General features: G+C 35.3%; 3 protein-coding genes across 3 annotated transcripts; 1 reads left to right on the top strand and 2 right to left on the bottom strand.

Annotated features, from left to right (window-relative positions):
- LOC105164776 (two-on-two hemoglobin-3) lies at window positions 1,059-3,702 on the top strand. Its single transcript, XM_011083535.2, has 4 exons — window positions 1,059-1,391; window positions 1,989-2,119; window positions 2,572-2,716; window positions 2,799-3,702. The coding sequence occupies exons 1-4, from the start codon at window positions 1,255-1,257 to the stop codon at window positions 2,893-2,895; spliced, it is 510 nt and encodes a 169-aa protein (XP_011081837.1). The 5' UTR covers window positions 1,059-1,254; the 3' UTR covers window positions 2,896-3,702.
- Window positions 6,298-9,901, bottom strand: LOC105164775 (coiled-coil domain-containing protein 25). Its single transcript, XM_011083534.2, has 6 exons — window positions 9,667-9,901; window positions 8,769-8,896; window positions 8,521-8,624; window positions 8,306-8,393; window positions 8,041-8,102; window positions 6,298-6,817 (listed from the first exon to the last, which is right to left on the bottom strand). The coding sequence occupies exons 1-6, from the start codon at window positions 9,777-9,779 to the stop codon at window positions 6,665-6,667; spliced, it is 648 nt and encodes a 215-aa protein (XP_011081836.1). The 5' UTR covers window positions 9,780-9,901; the 3' UTR covers window positions 6,298-6,664.
- On the bottom strand, window positions 12,531-17,296 carry LOC105164774 (sulfite exporter TauE/SafE family protein 3). The gene is made up of 12 exons (XM_011083533.2): window positions 16,740-17,296; window positions 15,919-16,078; window positions 15,248-15,448; window positions 15,106-15,170; window positions 14,682-14,709; window positions 14,493-14,584; window positions 14,334-14,420; window positions 14,168-14,218; window positions 13,766-13,987; window positions 13,349-13,442; window positions 13,112-13,252; window positions 12,531-13,028 (listed from the first exon to the last, which is right to left on the bottom strand). Exons 1-12 carry the CDS (start codon window positions 16,953-16,955, stop codon window positions 12,943-12,945), a joined length of 1,443 nt encoding a protein of 480 aa, XP_011081835.1. The 5' UTR covers window positions 16,956-17,296; the 3' UTR covers window positions 12,531-12,942.

Here is a 17,296-nt window from a genome sequence, read left to right as displayed (position 1 = left end):
ACCCTTCCCTTCCGGCTAAATTGCGTATTTAGTCCTACAAAGAAGGATTGATGGCCTTTTCGGTCCGGTGATTAACGAGAATTTATTTTTAGTCCCAAAAAATTAAAAATAATTGCAATATTGATCCCATTTTTAATTTTTTGTCAATATTTAATAGAAACTCGCATGCTCAGTGCATGTGCCGTTAAGTCAGCTGGGGGTCACCTTTTTAAATTATCAAACTACCCTTATCTTTAAATTATACATATTTTTAAAAAATACGATTTAAGTTACATAGATATATAAAAAAATCTAAAAAAGTATAAATTGAAAAATAAAGATAACTCATTGATGGACGGGACATTAGCGGTGGGTTGGGTGTTAAAATGCTTGTCGTCAGATGGGCTTTCCAACTATGGTAAACTCGAGTCGAGAGGTGGTCAAATAGCAAAGAAAAAAAGGATAGAAGATGGGGCGCGATTTAGGATTTTTTTTAGGTAAAAAAACAAATATAACTCACCAACATATTGGAGATTTTCGATGGATGAGATATCAAAATATTCGCCGTTGAACGAGTTTTTCAACAGCGGTAAGCTTGCGTCGAGAGGTGGTCGGACGGCAAAAAAAAAAGCGATAGAAGATGGGGGGCATGGGTTAGGGGTTTTTGAGTAAAAAAACTGAGATAATTCGCAACGAATTGGAGATTTACAGTTGGTGGAGTATCAAAGTAATCGCCGAACTGACTTTCGATGGTGGTAAGCTCGCATCAGAGATGATCAGATGGCGGAGATATGAGAGGAGAAGAAAACTAATTTAGTATATATCGATGCAAATATATATATACATAGCTATATACTAAAAAAATATAATTATCTAAATATTAAAATAATATATTTGAGTCTCCCTTAAAAAAAATAATATATTTGAGCAGTTTGGAATGGAGCGATGGGTTTGAACACCCATGCTTATGACACTAAAATTCCCTCATTATGTGCTCATCTTAAAAATCAAGAAAACAACGCAACGCAAACAGGGAATCTAGACACAAAATCTCATTGTCATAGTCCCAGAAAAAAATAAAGAAAACAAACCCATTTTCAAGAAAACTAGTGGCGGATTCCAGCCTCCTCTACCACTATGAATTCTTCACTGCACTGTCCCCACTGAAAAGCGTCTCCCCCACGCGACCTCCACGCGCCCCTATAAATTCCCCCTCCTCAAAGATCTTCATACGTTCAGCCAAAGACCCCATCAACGCTGCCAACCAAGAACAGTATGCAGTCGCTGCAAGAGAAGGCCTCGGAGTGGAGTGGAGTGCATCCCAAGGATGCCTTCGCCATTGATGAGACCAATCTATATGAGAAGCTTGGTCTCCAGACTTTCATTAACCTCTCCACCAATTTCTACAACAGGTATCACCCTGTAAGCGCATTGGGCTTTTTTTCGCGATAATTTTTATGGGAAATTCATATTTGTTAATCTCAGTAAATGGGTTGTTGAGAATTTTTTTATGGGAAATTTGTATCTTTGTCTAGCTGATGCCACCTCAATTGAGAAACAGTTGGTTCTTGTGGGTTTTTGGATTAATGGTACAGGAAAAGAGGGAAAAACTTAATTGATTTCTTTTTGCTTTGAGTATTTTAATAGAGTGGATTCTGAATTTTCTCTTAGTTTGTTTTATTTAAAGTTCGTATATGAAAGACTGTATTTTGGAATTAAGTTGGACTTTTTCAGTGGAATGAAGGAGTTTGGAGATAGGTTACTGTATCAATTATCATTTTGGCGGCTAATGATCCTTCAAATTATCAGGATATAAACAGACTTTTAATAGTTTTCAATCGATGTTCAAATATAATCTGGTTTACAGTTTGAACCACTGGTTTCTGTTGAGCAGAATGCACATGACAAATGACTCTTTCCATCGTTTTAAGAGTTCATTTTTCGTTATGGTTCAGTCAATTGATTGCTACTCCAATCATTCATGTTTCGTTTGGAATCTTGGATAACAGAGTTTATGATGATGAGGAAGAGTGGTTCCGATCAATTTTTGCAAATTCCAAGAAGGAAGATGCCATTCAAAACCAATATGAATTCTTTGTACAAAGAATGGGAGGTCCTCCACTGTACAGCCAAAGAAGAGGTAATCAATTTCAGATCATAATAGTGAAATCCCATGCTATTGTCGCTTGATATTTAGCTTCCTGTTTCCCTTTTATACCTCTGGATTGAAATCATGTTCATTACTTCATACGATATGTCTCGAGCTCTACAGTCCTTTTCGTCTTGCTGTACTCATTAATTGATGCTAAATGGGCAGAACACTCACTGTAGCATCATATGTAGATTTGGAGATTTGTGAGCATGTCCTCCTTGAACAAGTTATAGGTTGCAAAACGAATATTAGCTATTTTAGAGTCTCATTTTTGCAGCATCAGAAGCTTGACACTGATTGGTTCAAGTGGTACTGCAGTGAAAAATTGCATATCCTGTTCTCATCTGTTTGCTTGGGCCAATTTAGTTTGGTAAATCTGTTGTTTTAATTGTTCTAAAGTTATTTCTTTCTTGAAACCATTGTTGTCTGGCTTGGGACAGGCCATCCTGCACTGATTGCCCGCCACCGCCCGTTCCCTGTCACTCATCAAGCTGCAGAGAGGTGGTTGCACCACATGCAAGAAGCATTAGACAGCACTACTGATATTGATGCAGACTCCAAAACTAAAATGATGAATTTCTTTAGGTACACTTTTGTCCTCATCATCTTCCAAGTTAACAAACAATTTTTCTGTCTGCTTGTTAAATTGGTGGCTGTTTTGCTCCAGGCATACCGCATTCTTTCTTGTAGCGGGAGATGAGTTGAAGAGCCATAAACAGGGTGTTGCATGCAAGCACGCGGCTGGAAAACCCGCTGCAGCATGAATTCCTAGCAGAGTTGCTAATTTGATTCATATAACGACTGAACGATAGTGAATGGATCAAGCTGATAGAATAACAACATTGTATTACGGATATATGTTATTCAACCTTATGGAAAATTAAATATTGAAAGAAATTTGTTCTGGTTCTTAGTCTTTGATCTGGTAACCAGATATGCCTTTCACTTCATTGCTGTCTCTTGTCCTCTACGGGTATATGAGAGAAAAGTATCAGTTTAGTCCTCAAAACATAATTGACAGACTATTCAAGATCGATCACTCATCTTGACTTGTTGCACTTAATAAGTTAGAGTTCAGGCGTAGATTCTGAAGCTCGATCTGAATTCAACTCAATAAGCTAAATGATTTGGATATCAAATATTTTCTTTTCTACAAAGAAATGCTTTAGCATACTTGTAATTTCTCTTCTGACCATTCTACAAATGCAAATGACTGGCAAGATATGGATCATATTTTTCAAAACTCTGTGCATTAACATTGACAAGAATTAAACATCTTACTTAACATGTGAAAACATCTGCGCCCACTTTCGATGACTTATCTACCTCGATTAATCAATAAAATAATAGTAGATTAATCTAACAAGTTTGAAGAACTTCATCCATGGTGTTTTATAATCAATAATCTAAGCAATCTGGTTTCTTGCTTGCGTCAAAGTTGACTAATCTGCCCAAGTTTTTCACAGTATTTTGGTTTTCCTACAGGTTTCAAGCTACTGATAAGCTAAAGTTTCTGATCTCTCCACACCAGTGCAGATTTAAGAAAATGAGACCAATCTTGAATGCCTCATCATGTAGCAGAAAAACACAAGGAGAAAGGGAATAATGGGGTATAAAGGGAGAGCAAAGGAGGAACTGCACATTTTTTCTATACAGGAAACACCCCAAATGGAGAGAAATTCTCAGTACATTTTTATGCACAAAAGGGAAAAACATCAAATTTCCATTTGGCATACATTGAACAAACATACACTTCTGATCTCAATATCATCCATCCATCAATTCCTTCCTATGATACAATATTGAAGGATTAGCATATCTGGCTGAGAATGACCTGTACAGATTATCCGGCTCAACCGTTCCTGACCCTTCATCGAAATTTTGCAAATAACTATGAGGGTCATACGTTTTCTGCATCGCTAATGCTGATTCTGAACTTTTCTTCTTTGCCCTTTTGATTCTTCTCCAAAACATGAGCCACTTGTGATTCGTCTCATACTCTGATTGCCCATACGTTTGGCCTAACTGGATGCTTTTACTACGCGAGCTTTTCCAGTTAGTGAAAGACATGGCTATGGGAGAAGAAGTGAAGAAGGTGGCTGTGGGTGGAGAGTTATGCCTTGTTATGATAGAGATTAGTGTGCATGGTGATGGATATGGTGTTTTTTGGCTAAGTAGGATGGCTTGGCCTTTTATAGAGAGAAGAAAATGTGTGTTGATTTTTCACTATTGTGATAAAAGAGTTGGTGATGAGCAGTCTTATTTGGAATTCTACAGAAAATTATCTACATCCCCTCGTGTTCATGCCATAATTGACCAGAAAGTTCATTTTTTTGTTTTCCCTTCCTCTGAAGTTGTTGCACACTATCTCTGTATGTATATAATAAATAAATAATCTTTTATATTTTTAAAAACATATTATAAATAAGAAAAATATATATAAACTAAATCATGTTTCAAGAAAAAAGAAAAAAAGTAACTATCATGTTATATTTATCATAGGAGTACAATTTTCATATTTAAAAATTGATACGGCGGTATTATTAACTGTCAGTTATGAGAATAGACAACCTTGTTTTTATATTAAAATAAATTTTAAAGATTGAAACAGTTATCAATTTCCACCATCACAGTGTATACTCTATAATCGTGTTTAAACATGAGAAGAAAAATCAGTTAAAAGTATACTAGAAAGTGAGTTTATTTCGATGCCTTACACATTAGTTGAAATTTACAAACACGAGTTTTCTTTTGGGGTGTTCTTTGAAACAAAATTTTCAAACAACAGTGTTCTACTTGTCAAGAAATTTGTAATTTTCTTCTTAAAATTACTCAAAATAAAGTCAAATCAAATAACACGAAGAAACAAGTTAACATGTAATAATAAGATAATCAAGAGAAAATATATTTGTTCAACTCAAAAATGAATTATAAATCTCGAAATAATTTGGGTTAGAAAACATTTGAAAAAAACAAAAACAAAAGTAAATTGCAAAGGTCTTTTCGAAGTTTGTCATATTTAAATATTTTTTTATTATTTAAAAAGTTACAAAAATACCCTTTAAAATTAATAGCAATCTAATAAATATTCCTTATAATTTTTCAAATAACGAGAGACTATTTATAATTATTATAAATTTGAATCGAAGCCGTATTTTAAATTTACTCGAAAAATTAAGGATGTTGGGTAGAGTATCCGGTACTTGTATCCATATAAAGCAATCATTCTTTTTGGGAGAGAGATTATAATTTATAACCCAACAGAGCGCCATCATTTCTGTATGTAAACTTAGGGGGAAAGTGTGGAGTTAGTCTAATGATTTATATTAGGGGATGGGATGCGGATGCGGATGCGGATGCGGATGCCTGCCCACCAAACAAATAGGATTGAAGCAACTTCTCATGGAGTTTGAGAAGTGGAATTGCACTATTGTTTATTGCAAGAAGCACACTTTCTGCTGCTTTTCCAACACCTAAGTTTTTTGAGTTTTAACATGTGAACATTAATCATTTGGTGGCTGTATATTTTAGTATCAATCTCTTTTTCTGTTTTGATGATAATAATCACCTCCACTTCTTTTAGCCTATCTATTCATATGGTCTTAACATTTCCATGAAAATCTGTCGACAATTATGGTGTAATCGGACTCTAATGCGCATCATCATACAATCTTGTTATACAATTAATTGTTTTTTTTAAATGATGAACCAACACACAATCAGTGCATTGCACATATCATATAATTAAGTTTGATTCGACTAGATTTAAGTTAGAATTTTCTGTCTATTGAAATTGAAAAAGGAAAGGAGCTAGTGACCAATGTTTTTCTCTCTGCAGCAGTGAGGAGAATCCTTTGGTGTTCAAATTAGTGGGCAGAGAGACTAGCGCGCATGAACGTCTGCAGCTTTCACTGTTAGACACTTGAGGGAAATTACATCGTAAGTTAACATTGTTAGAATTTCGTAGAATGATTTTAAGCTTAGCAGCAAAGAGAGAGAACGACCACAGCAACGTGATAAGGTCTTGTTTTTTTGTTAATGATGATGGTAGCAACGAGAGTTGAAGACAACTGATATTCAAATCTTGCTAAGTAAACAATAAACTTACTTTTACTCCACCAAGAAGTAGGTATGAAAAATTGTAAAGCAAACAAGAAGATCATCACTCAGGTGGAGAATAAATTAGATCATTTTACTCACATACGAAAACAATGTTATCACCACCGTCGTCGTCATCCATGTTTAATACATTCAATTGTCTTCTGCCTGCTCTCAAACGCTGGACCCTTGCTCCCCAGATTCTATTAACACACTTTGAGAGCTTCAAGACCACTGAATATACTAAGCTCAGGTGACTATTTATGTTTATGGACAGTCGGACACAACATAGTACGGTATCACCGTTCAAGAATGCCGCAGTCAGTGACTTCTCTTTCTTGATCTTCTATCCTGTCCTCCTTAGGGTTACAACTCTCATATTATGGATTAATTGCCAAACTTTGACAAATTGTTTATGTTTTAAGGATTTTGGATTCACATGAAATCTTCCTCAAGTTCTTGCAGGGACTTGTTTGCAGATGCTATATCCTTGTTGGATGTCATCTTTTCAGCTACCATCAAATTTTTGTAGCTCCTTAATTCAGCCTGTCTCTCTTTCTCAAGCCTTTCTAATTCTTCCCGTCGTTTCTGCAAAAAAATTACAGATGTAGTTAATCCACAAAGTTGTTGTTGTCTTTATATAAACTTATTTCTTCCGACAGGGGGAATGAAGTGATAGTCAAGAATCAATATGTATGGCATAATCCAACAAACCAAACCATAGCGCAACCAACTAATAACAAACTCAAATAGATATAATTAGACTGATGCAAACACTTTTTATGGGATTGAAGGCTTTGCCATCCCACAGAAATTTTTAGTTGCAGTAAAACAAGGAGACCCACTTGCGACACCATTTGACCCAGTATGTGAGGTTGTTGATGAAATTGTAAAGACCCAGTATGTGAGGTTGTTGATGAAATTGTAAAGAGAGAACATCTCCGAAATAAATTTCCCAAATTGGCAGTCAATTCACTACCTATCAGACAAAGATGCCTTCAATTTCTTTTCACTGACAGCTCACAGCCATAAATCCAATTTAACACTTTCAACTGGTGGAAAACATTGAAAACCACTGTGACTCTTGGTATGTTTATGCTTTGCTTTACATTTTCCACCATTATTTTGCATGGGCCAAGAGTTCTGATGTCATTATATAATGGAAGGAAGGTTGGTTTAATCCAGGTAATCAATTCTTCATAGCAGTATCTTCTTCTCAAGTTGCTGGCTTTTCTAGCATCTAATATTAACCTATCGGCTTCTCTAAGCTAAATAGAGATCTTGAGGACAAAAAATTGCCAATTAAGTGCACCTCGATGTTCAAGGGTAATTTCTGAGAAACAGTACCAGCTATATTAACCATTTTGAGCCTCAGTTGCTTAGTATTGGGGATCTAATTCTAACAGCAGTAGAGTTCAAGACCTTCATCCTAGAAGACTAACAAGTTAGATAGAAATTCTATGTTGTTCTTCTTTAATTGCCACAATGCTAGTGCTGTATTTCGAGCCAAGAGAACCATTGCGCAAGAGCTAAAATTATATGAACTGCAATCATAGAAGAACTTTACAACATTAGCAAACACAGAAAGCTGAATTAGATTTTGCAGATCCTAACAAATTAATATGGAATCAGGTTTCAATATCAACTTCTCAAAGGAACTTCAGGTAATGTATTAACATTATATTTTGTACGCCAATGAGTAACAATCTATGATTATGTAAAGCAATGTTCGCTCCAAACCATGAGCACAAAAAGGAAATCAAATATCTACTTCACTGGGCTTAAGTAAAGCAGGAGACAATATTGCTCACTTTATCACGGAGCTGCTGTTTCCTCTCAGCTCTTTCAGCTGCATTAACTGCCTCCCGTTCAGCTGAAAACAAAAATATGATTCAGATCTATGCTGCTCAATGGAAAACTGTAAAAAAGCATGATGCTCAAACTGATACCTCAAACTCAAAAGGAATGCTGCACAAGCAAAGGAGCAGTTGCAGAAAAGCATGATATTGTGGGAACCACAAGAAGGAGAGTTGACAAAAGTAAGAGAGAACTTTCAGAGAGTAATTAGATAAGCACCTTTTAAATCTGGCTTTCTTTCCACCTTTGTCCTGTTTAATCGATTAACTATCTCATTTATTCGTTTTTCCACTCTCACAGTACGAACCTAATCAATCAAAAAAAGGAAACTCAATATTAACTCCCATGTCCAATATCAATCAAATTAAGATTTTCAATCTGCAAGGAAAACCCAGTATAGTGATAACAAGAGACGAATGCATAAGGAAGCTAACCATTTTTGAATTGTGGAAACCAACTTGCCCAACATCCATGGAAGCAGTCTTCTTAAGGTTTTGCCAAGGGGTGTAAACAACATCAACATTATTTACTTTATTACCTGCCAGATTATTGAAATCAAATAAAACCTCAAGCATTTAATTCAACAATAAACAGACACCACTTCCAGCAAACTAAAAACAGTTTGATGAATGTGCTACATTCAATAAAAGTATGAAATAAAATACATGGACGGAGCACTTGCCTTGGATAGAATTTGCTTTCACTAATTGAGCACAATCTTCCAATACACCTTCAGGTATATCATCAATTGTTTGACCCTTGTTCAGTCTCAGATAAACATGGGCTGAAGACATCTTATCTACATGGAACCTGCAGAAAACCATCCCTCTCCAGTGAGCTGTAATGGTTGAACGGAGAGGGCCATTTTCAGAAAGCATATTCAAATATTTTAATGGGTTTGCTTGGGTACCCAGCAATATCACACTCAGAAACCCAATCTGCAAATCACTCTGGTACAATTCTTAAATGGGCTATATCCACATATAATCAATGTAATATAATGCTTCCAGAAATATATAGCTGGTCAAGCTAAAAATTCATTTGAGAGTCGAGCTCAAATGCAAACTCTTGAAACTCAACAAATCCCAAAGCTACTGAAAAAATTAAATCTTCCCTTTGCCAACTTAGTTGGACTGCAAGATAGAGGTGAAACTCCAAAATGCAATTCCATGGACCAAACACCCAAACCATGTCTAATCGCTTCCATTCCAAAGGAATCCATTCTCCTACAGGGTCCCCTACCAAAAGTTCGTTCCTCGTATCACACGCAGCCACAAAGCTCCCAGGGAGAAGTATATAGTTGAATCAATTAAGTTTACCCAAAACATCATAACTACATAAATTCAGCGGCTCCAAAAAAATACATAGTTTTTCTTTTAGATTTTACAAACAAAACACATTCGATTAGTAACAGAAACAGCACCTTTCTTAATTTTCTACTGCATTAACATCAAATCCCCTGACATTCTCCAAAACAGCTCAAATCAACTCCGAGGAAGGAACAAAACCAAAAAAATAAAACAATTCAAGATCTATTTCCCCAAACTAAACGAAAAAGACCGTTAAAATTCAGAAAGTACCAAACGTCTTCGGGAAAGCCGTATTTGATGAGCTCCTCGTTCTCATACTTGTCGAGGCCCATGAAAATGGTGTAGTCTCCCGCCTCCGGTCGCGCCTTGAAGTAGAAAACCATCTTCGTTTCCTCTTTCTCTCTCTAGGGTTTCGATTCTCCAATTTTCTTCTCCGAATTCACGATTGAGGCGACAATAGTATAAGAATTCGGCAAGCTTTTGACCTTTCCGTCTCTCACCTTTTCTTATCATCATCATTTATTTAATTAATTTTCAGACCGTTCTTTGGGGCACCGGAAACCAAACCCGCTTCAGACCCTTGTCTATTGGGCCTATATTTTTGTAACCCAATACCCTTGGCCCAGATATATTGCTCCGTCTTCTCCAAGCCCAAATCCGAAATTTGTAATAAATACTAGCAATTAAAGCACACCGCGTGTGAATGCATAATTTAAAATTTTATTTATTACATACAAAAACTTAAAAAATAAAGTTAACTTTAAATGTCTATATAAAAAGAATTTATTAATAAAACTAATAGATAATTATATTTATACCCCTAACTTACAGTCTTTTACACAAATCATTCATATCTTTTAGATAATTACATATACATATAACAAAAACAATTATATCAATTATACATACCGCCTCTATTTTTTTGAAAAATTACACATACACCCCAAGAATATATCAACATCATTACACAAACTATAATATTTTTAACTTCCATGAATAGATTTTGTAATAATGTAAAAGACAGGAATGATGTGTGTACTGTATTATTTCTAAAACTAATAAATAGAGAAGATTCTTTATTTGAAAGTGGATAACTTCCAAATTTTCAATTAATTGTGATCGAGCTCGAAATATGCGACCACGATTGGTTGATCGTACAAGGTCACGTATCCTCCCGCGATCCAGTAATAGGGTCTTGAGAATGAAAACACGAACGTGAGCCTCATCGGGTGCGTCCCCGATAATGACCCTCCGACGCTCAAGTTAGAGTGGTTCGAAGTAAAAATATGCGATCTAAGATAGTAGGTCGAGAGTGAATAGACAGCAGGTACCTCAATTAATGACGTGCCGGAATATTTATAGTTCCAGGTATGTACGGTGGGTTGGGCCACGCGTCATAATCTGGACATTAGCGTCTTTGATCGGACGGCTACTATCACATCGGGTCTTCTGTTCGCGGGTCGGGTTCTTTCCTGCCCCTTTTAATAGAGCACGGGTCAGATATAGAAAGATTACTGAAATGCCCCTCATTAAGAGTATTTTTGACAAATAGGAGTTTTCCTATCAAATTGGGCTCTTGATTTTGCTTCACTTGCTTCCAAATACACCTTATTTACTCATGGTTCTTCACATTATTCACTGCCCACTATGGAGAGAGAAGGGAACCCAAGAAGAAACAAGTGAATTTGGACAAGACAGTGAATGTGAAGTGGTAGTGGACCAACCAAAACATGCATACATGTTAGAAAAAAGCATTTTTTGTGGTTGGTTTTATATTAATGGGAATGTAGTCTTTTTCATGAGCATCTTCTTTTGGACAATCAGAACCCAATTCTTCTTTCTGTTTTTGCTATATTTATTTTTTCATTGTTAGGATATATTGCTATTATTTCTAATTATCCTTCGATAGTAACCTCCCACCTACTGCGCTAAGCATGGTGTGGACAAGGGGGCAACATACAATCACAATTACGAGTCCTTGTACGCTTTAGTGTAGTCGTTCTTATTTCACATATATTAGTCACGTTCAATGTATGTGTATAAAAAAATTAAATATTATTTACTAAAATTTTTTATTAAAAAAAATAATAATATGAAATGATTATGATAAAAATAAATAATTCTGACAAAAATATTTGGAGTTGGAAAAAGAGAAAAAAATTTTAACCATAAATAAATAAATATTTTAAAAAAAATAAATTTTACCACTTGTAGATCGTGGAGTAAATGTAGAAATTAGTGGGTGGACAAAAAAAAAAAGACCAAGAGAAAGAGAGACATCAAAAGGGTACTCTTCTTAATATATAACTAGTTGAGTGTGGCACATTTCATATATGTGCACCAAAAAAAAAATATTAAATATTATTTAATAAAAAAATTTATTGTAGAAAAAATAATAATATGAAAATAATTATGATAAAGAATAAATAATTTTGTAAGAGAATATTTAAAATAAGAGAAAGAGAAAAAATATATTAATGAAAAATAAATCATTAATAATAAAATAGTTTTTATTACTTATGGATAGTTGGGGATATGTGGAAGTTACTGAGTAGAAAAAAAAAACATACAAAAAATAAGGAGATACGAAAGAGGTACTTTTCTTTAATATATAGTATAGATATAGATAGCCTAGTGGTTGTAGCACGTCGTTCTTACATGCATATAATAAATAATTTTTGATGTCTTAAAATATATCACAAATAGAGATAAATATATAAACTAATACATTACATTAATAAAAAGAAAGAAAAACAATATCAATTAATGTAAATTTTGAAAAGTTGAATAAGTTAGTTATTTTATTATGAGTTACATTTTTAACATCACAAAAAATTAATGTGGTTGTGTCATAGACCGCCATTTATAAGTATGGATAGGCTTTTCTTTTTATATTAATATAAATATGATGACAAACTATAATGGGTTCATGTGGTTTTTCATGATTACAAATATCATTCATTATTGAAAAATTATAAAAATCACTTCAAAATTAACAATCATCTAACAAATACTTTCCTACACTAACTATCAAGAGAGGTATTTGTTAAACGATTATTTATTATAAAGTATTGTAATTTATCAAACAATGAAGGTTTATTTGTAATTTTGGAAAGTCATAAAAAAGCCCAATGTAATTTAACCGAAATCTTACAATTGTGTGATTTCACCTAAAGATCAAAGCAAGAGTTTTGCAAACATGACAAGCTCTTGGGAGCAATGTTGACAAATGCTTTCTTGAATTTCCAGTACAACAGAACATAAACGCCAAAAAGTAAATTACAACACTCAGTCCCCTACAGTTGTCTTGGACCACAGATTAGAGAAGAATCAATTTCAACCAAGAGGACCGCAACATTCTTACACAAGGGAGGAAAATTGTCTGCATACAGCGTCAAGAATTTGAGTATTAAACAGAATCAAGGAAAAGAATATCGTCCCCTTTATCCACAGGCAAAACTGAACAAGGTTTGAATCCAATTCTTGCCATGTGAGAAATCCGAATTCAGCATCGATTTACCAGCTCAAATGCGGATGAGCGACACATTACACCGCATACTTGCAGAGGTTCTCAAAGCCCATGTATTCATGCCGCTGAATCTTGCCAATCATGTTTGAAATGCCAACTCCACCTGTAAAGGGGAAAAGGAACATTGATTAGAAATTGTAGCCGAAATACCCTCTAAAAAATTGACAGACGGTTAAAGCTGCTCACCTAGAGATATGGCGCTTACAAAGATTGTGAACGACAAAATGAAGATAATAATGGATGCCCTCCCGAGTACAATAATCAACTTTCTAACGACATGTTGCCCAATGAAAGCGGCAATGGTTGCAACAGCAACAAAGTACAGAGCTGTCGCACAAATCAAGAGCACAAATTGATTTGAATTTTTGAGAAAAACTAGTTTTTAGTATAAATGAGACATTAATGCTGTCAAGATGTATTTACCGTAAGGTACGGGGAAACGTTTGAGAAGGTAATATTCGACCACCGACATAGATGACGAGAACATCATGGCAAAGGTCGCTGTGGCACTTGAGACCTGAAAAGATTCAGTACAATATGAATGATAAAGCTCCAAATAATTTGCAACAAGATGCAAATTGTAATATGAGGTCAATAGAATTCTCTGACTTCAATCATACATTACCAATCAGAAATTTATTGGGTCAAGGATGAAAACAGTTGCATGACCATAAATAATAACATTTTTTGCAGGAAAAAGTTGCACCACCATAAATAATAGCAATTGTCATATGTTTCTTATTGGTGTTTGATAAGGAACAACTGCTCTTTCGCATAGCAAAACGAATTTGTTCTAATTAAGGTTGGTATAATGCATTAAAGAAAGAGTTGGGACTTTACCTGAGGAGGAACACCTAGTTCCAGAAATAGCGGACCCATGATAAATCCGCCTCCTAGACCTAGAAGACCCCCTACCATACCAGCAAGGACGCCGAAGAATCCATAAGTCAACAGTTGGTGCACTTTAAAATTAGTACCTTCGTCTCCTTTGGATCCAATTTTCCGCCAACCCTTGTACAGGCTAACTGCTTCGTAACCAGATACACCAAATGATACAGGAACCTGCAGAAACCATTGAGAAAAGGGAAATTCGTACAGAAGAAAAGACCCGTCTTAACATAATGAGATCATACAATTTTCATAATGTGCGCCCTGAATAGCACCATCGCCATGACTCTCTCTCAAGTTTCTCAGAAATTTTCACAAAAAAAAAAAAGAAGGCATTTGCGTGTGCACACATACCTGGAGCAAGTTCACCACCCAGTATAATGTTGAACAAGTCGTTGTGTACTCCTGTTCCAATTCAAGGCCAGTAAGTTTACTTATTCCAATGGCTTCAAAACAGAAACAGGAAAAGCTATAAAATGTTGCAGGAAAGTAATAGAAAAAAGAAAAAATGATGACTGACCTTTATGATCTGCAGTGCAAGAAATGCGATCCAAACGAAAACGAGAAGCGCAAATTCCTTCCAGCAAACATTCTCAATGATACTGACCTGATATAATATGATGCATCAAATGTGATTACTGTTGTTGGAAATTAGAGCTAGTTTTAAGACATTTCTCACCTCTGGTTCTTCCAAGTCCTTAGCCTCCTTTTCTGTATTATTGCTGGGTCCACCAGGAAGAAGCTTGTATTCTGCTTCTTCTTTACCGGCGCCTGAACATATCATGAGAACATGTGCTTCAGTTTTTAAGAAAAAAGGGAAGATTGTTCTTCAAGGCATTTAGAAAACGAATGCTCTCGCTCAACCCACCATTTGTCTCCAATCGCTTTGCAGCCTCCTGCAGCAAGAAAGAATTGGTGTTCAGATGAAAATGTCAGAATGAGTCATTCCAAAAGTAGGAATAGTAGGTGGAATTTGAAGCATGCCGACTTTGTATATTTTGTTTTTGGGGAAATGAATCATGTAAATATCTCAGCAATGTGACTTATTCAACATGCCATCTTGAAATTGTAACGTATCTAGCAACAATACCATAATGAAACTGCAACCTAACTGTGTATTTCAGTTATGCTTTTTAACATTTGAAAACCCACCAATAGCAGTAATGTTAAATCAGCACAATATGATCATTAAAGTTCAAGAAGGCATGGTTGTATTTCTTAGTTCAAAAGTTAAATGACTACCAAAAATGATGATTAATCCCATTATTAAGAGAAGAGAACAATTACCATACCTTTTTCATGATAGTCTCTTTCTTCCAAGTTTCAACTCCTTTAAGGAAGGCCTTAGTTGATGTAACTGTAACCATCATATTAAGTCAACATATTGACATGGGCACTAAGGTAACAGATAAGTTGAAATAACCAACTTATTACCTAAAAAGAGAATGATCAGAAGAACAGTAACCATCCAGTCTGCAAATACGACATTAAAAGCAACCCCAATACTAATGCCTAGCATGAGCATTGGTTGGATGAGAACAGCCAAATCATAGTCGATAATGGGCATGTCAATTGTTGGATGTCTGAGCTTAAGATTGTAGTAAACAGTCGATACAGCAGCTCCCATGATCATACCTGTCAAGTCAGAGAAGGCATTTATGATTGCATTAAGCTTGATGAAGTATTTTAGAAACAAAAGTCAACTTTTTCCAAGTATAATTATCTCTACAGTGACCATTGTAGAGGAAAAGCACACTCCCTATTGGCTTTATAATCACAAATTCGACAATAGACATAATTGCAACTTTTTACCATTCTAGTACACAAAAGAATTAATTCAACACAGTAGTTGAAATAAGTAGAATATCCATAAAATATTGTGTCACTAAAAGTATTACAAAAATTGGTCCTTCAGCTATGTTAAGGGCATAAAATAAAAATCCTAACCAGAATTTCTTCACCATGGATGGCCAGGGAATGTAGAAGTTCCAATGTTGTATTTAAAGCAGTTCCAACAAAGACAAAGAAATGATGGTTCTAGTCAAAACATAAAGAAAACTATTGATTTGTCGGGTGCAATCAAATTAAAAATATTCCTCTCTCACATTTTGAGATAGCAGTTGCGGATTTTGGATCAAATCCAATAATCAGAGAAAGCATAGGAACGAATATCCCGCCACCGCCAACACCACCGACGCTCCCAAAGGCGGCTCCAAAGAATCCAATTATGCTACCAACAACGATCTGCCAGTTAAATTTCAGATCCTGTGGACCAAACACCATATTAACACACATTAATGACAGCTGAACAAGAAAAAAAAACGTACAAGAATAACTCACTTCATATATTTGGATACTTCAAAGGTACAACTGCACCTTTTAGCACAACAAAATAATAGTAAACCATCACTACCTATGATGTCTTCACAAGAATCTCATGTGACAGGGGCAACATGGACATAATCAAGGAGGTTGAATTCAAGTAATAAGTCATTTGCTGGATGCGCAAAGAATCTTGTCTTATTACACGACAAACAAGCATGATTTGCATATCCTTCTCATATTTTATTTGTTTTCTGCCACATTCACAGGCATAACGCCCAGATATATGCTATGAATTATGATACACAAATTTTATAGATAAATATTAACAGCTTTTGGTACTCAAATAGTCGACAACAATTCTGATACGGCCACACAAAGACCATCTATGGCGATGCCATAACCAACAATAACTCGTTAAAACGGTCCAACTACTGGACATCTCCATCCAACAACAGCAATAAATACTGGATAAACCGATCTACCGAGCAATAAAAGGAGAAGAAGAAACAAACATCATCCTCGGATGTTATGAGATCAAACATGAACTACATACACAAACACGATTTTAGAATTTTAGACTAAATTAATGATCTTAACTCACCGGCCAAACGTGGTGATAACCTGATTTATTTGCTTGCCATATGAAATTCACAAAAGTTGACAAGAAATCCGAATCTGAATCATGCGCCGCGCTACGCGACAAAGATTCCTGCTTTAAGCTTCTCTCAGCAGAAACAAATATTGAAGCCAACAAAAAGCTCCACAGAACTGTAAAAAAAGGTCCAAAAGCCTTCCATTTCTCTAGATTCCGCGCCATTAATCAAGAATATCCAAGTTCCGCCTTTCCGGATAAGTTATTAAACCAAAAAAATCTTCACCTTTTGATCTTTTCGCACTCTGTACCCAAAAAGGTCTCTGTTTTTCAACAATTTATTTCTCGGTTGGCTGAGCGAAGAGAGAAAAATTCTGCCAAAAAAAAAAAAGAAAACTTCCCCTCAAAATGGTAGTCCTTCAATGGAGTGGATAAACAGCGAAATGAAGATGAACAGAGAATTTCTCTCTCCGAGTGTATGTGTGTGTGAGAGAGAAGGTGCAAATTGTTAGAGAGAGAAAAACTTTATAGTGAAGCAAACAGAGTGAGAGAGAGAAACGTAAATG

This window comes from Sesamum indicum, linkage group LG6 (assembly GCF_000512975.1).
Source record: "Sesamum indicum cultivar Zhongzhi No. 13 linkage group LG6, S_indicum_v1.0, whole genome shotgun sequence".
Classification (NCBI taxonomy): domain Eukaryota; kingdom Viridiplantae; phylum Streptophyta; class Magnoliopsida; order Lamiales; family Pedaliaceae; genus Sesamum; species Sesamum indicum.
Note: the sequence above shows the minus strand (reverse complement) of the source record. Positions and strands in the feature narration are given on the sequence as shown.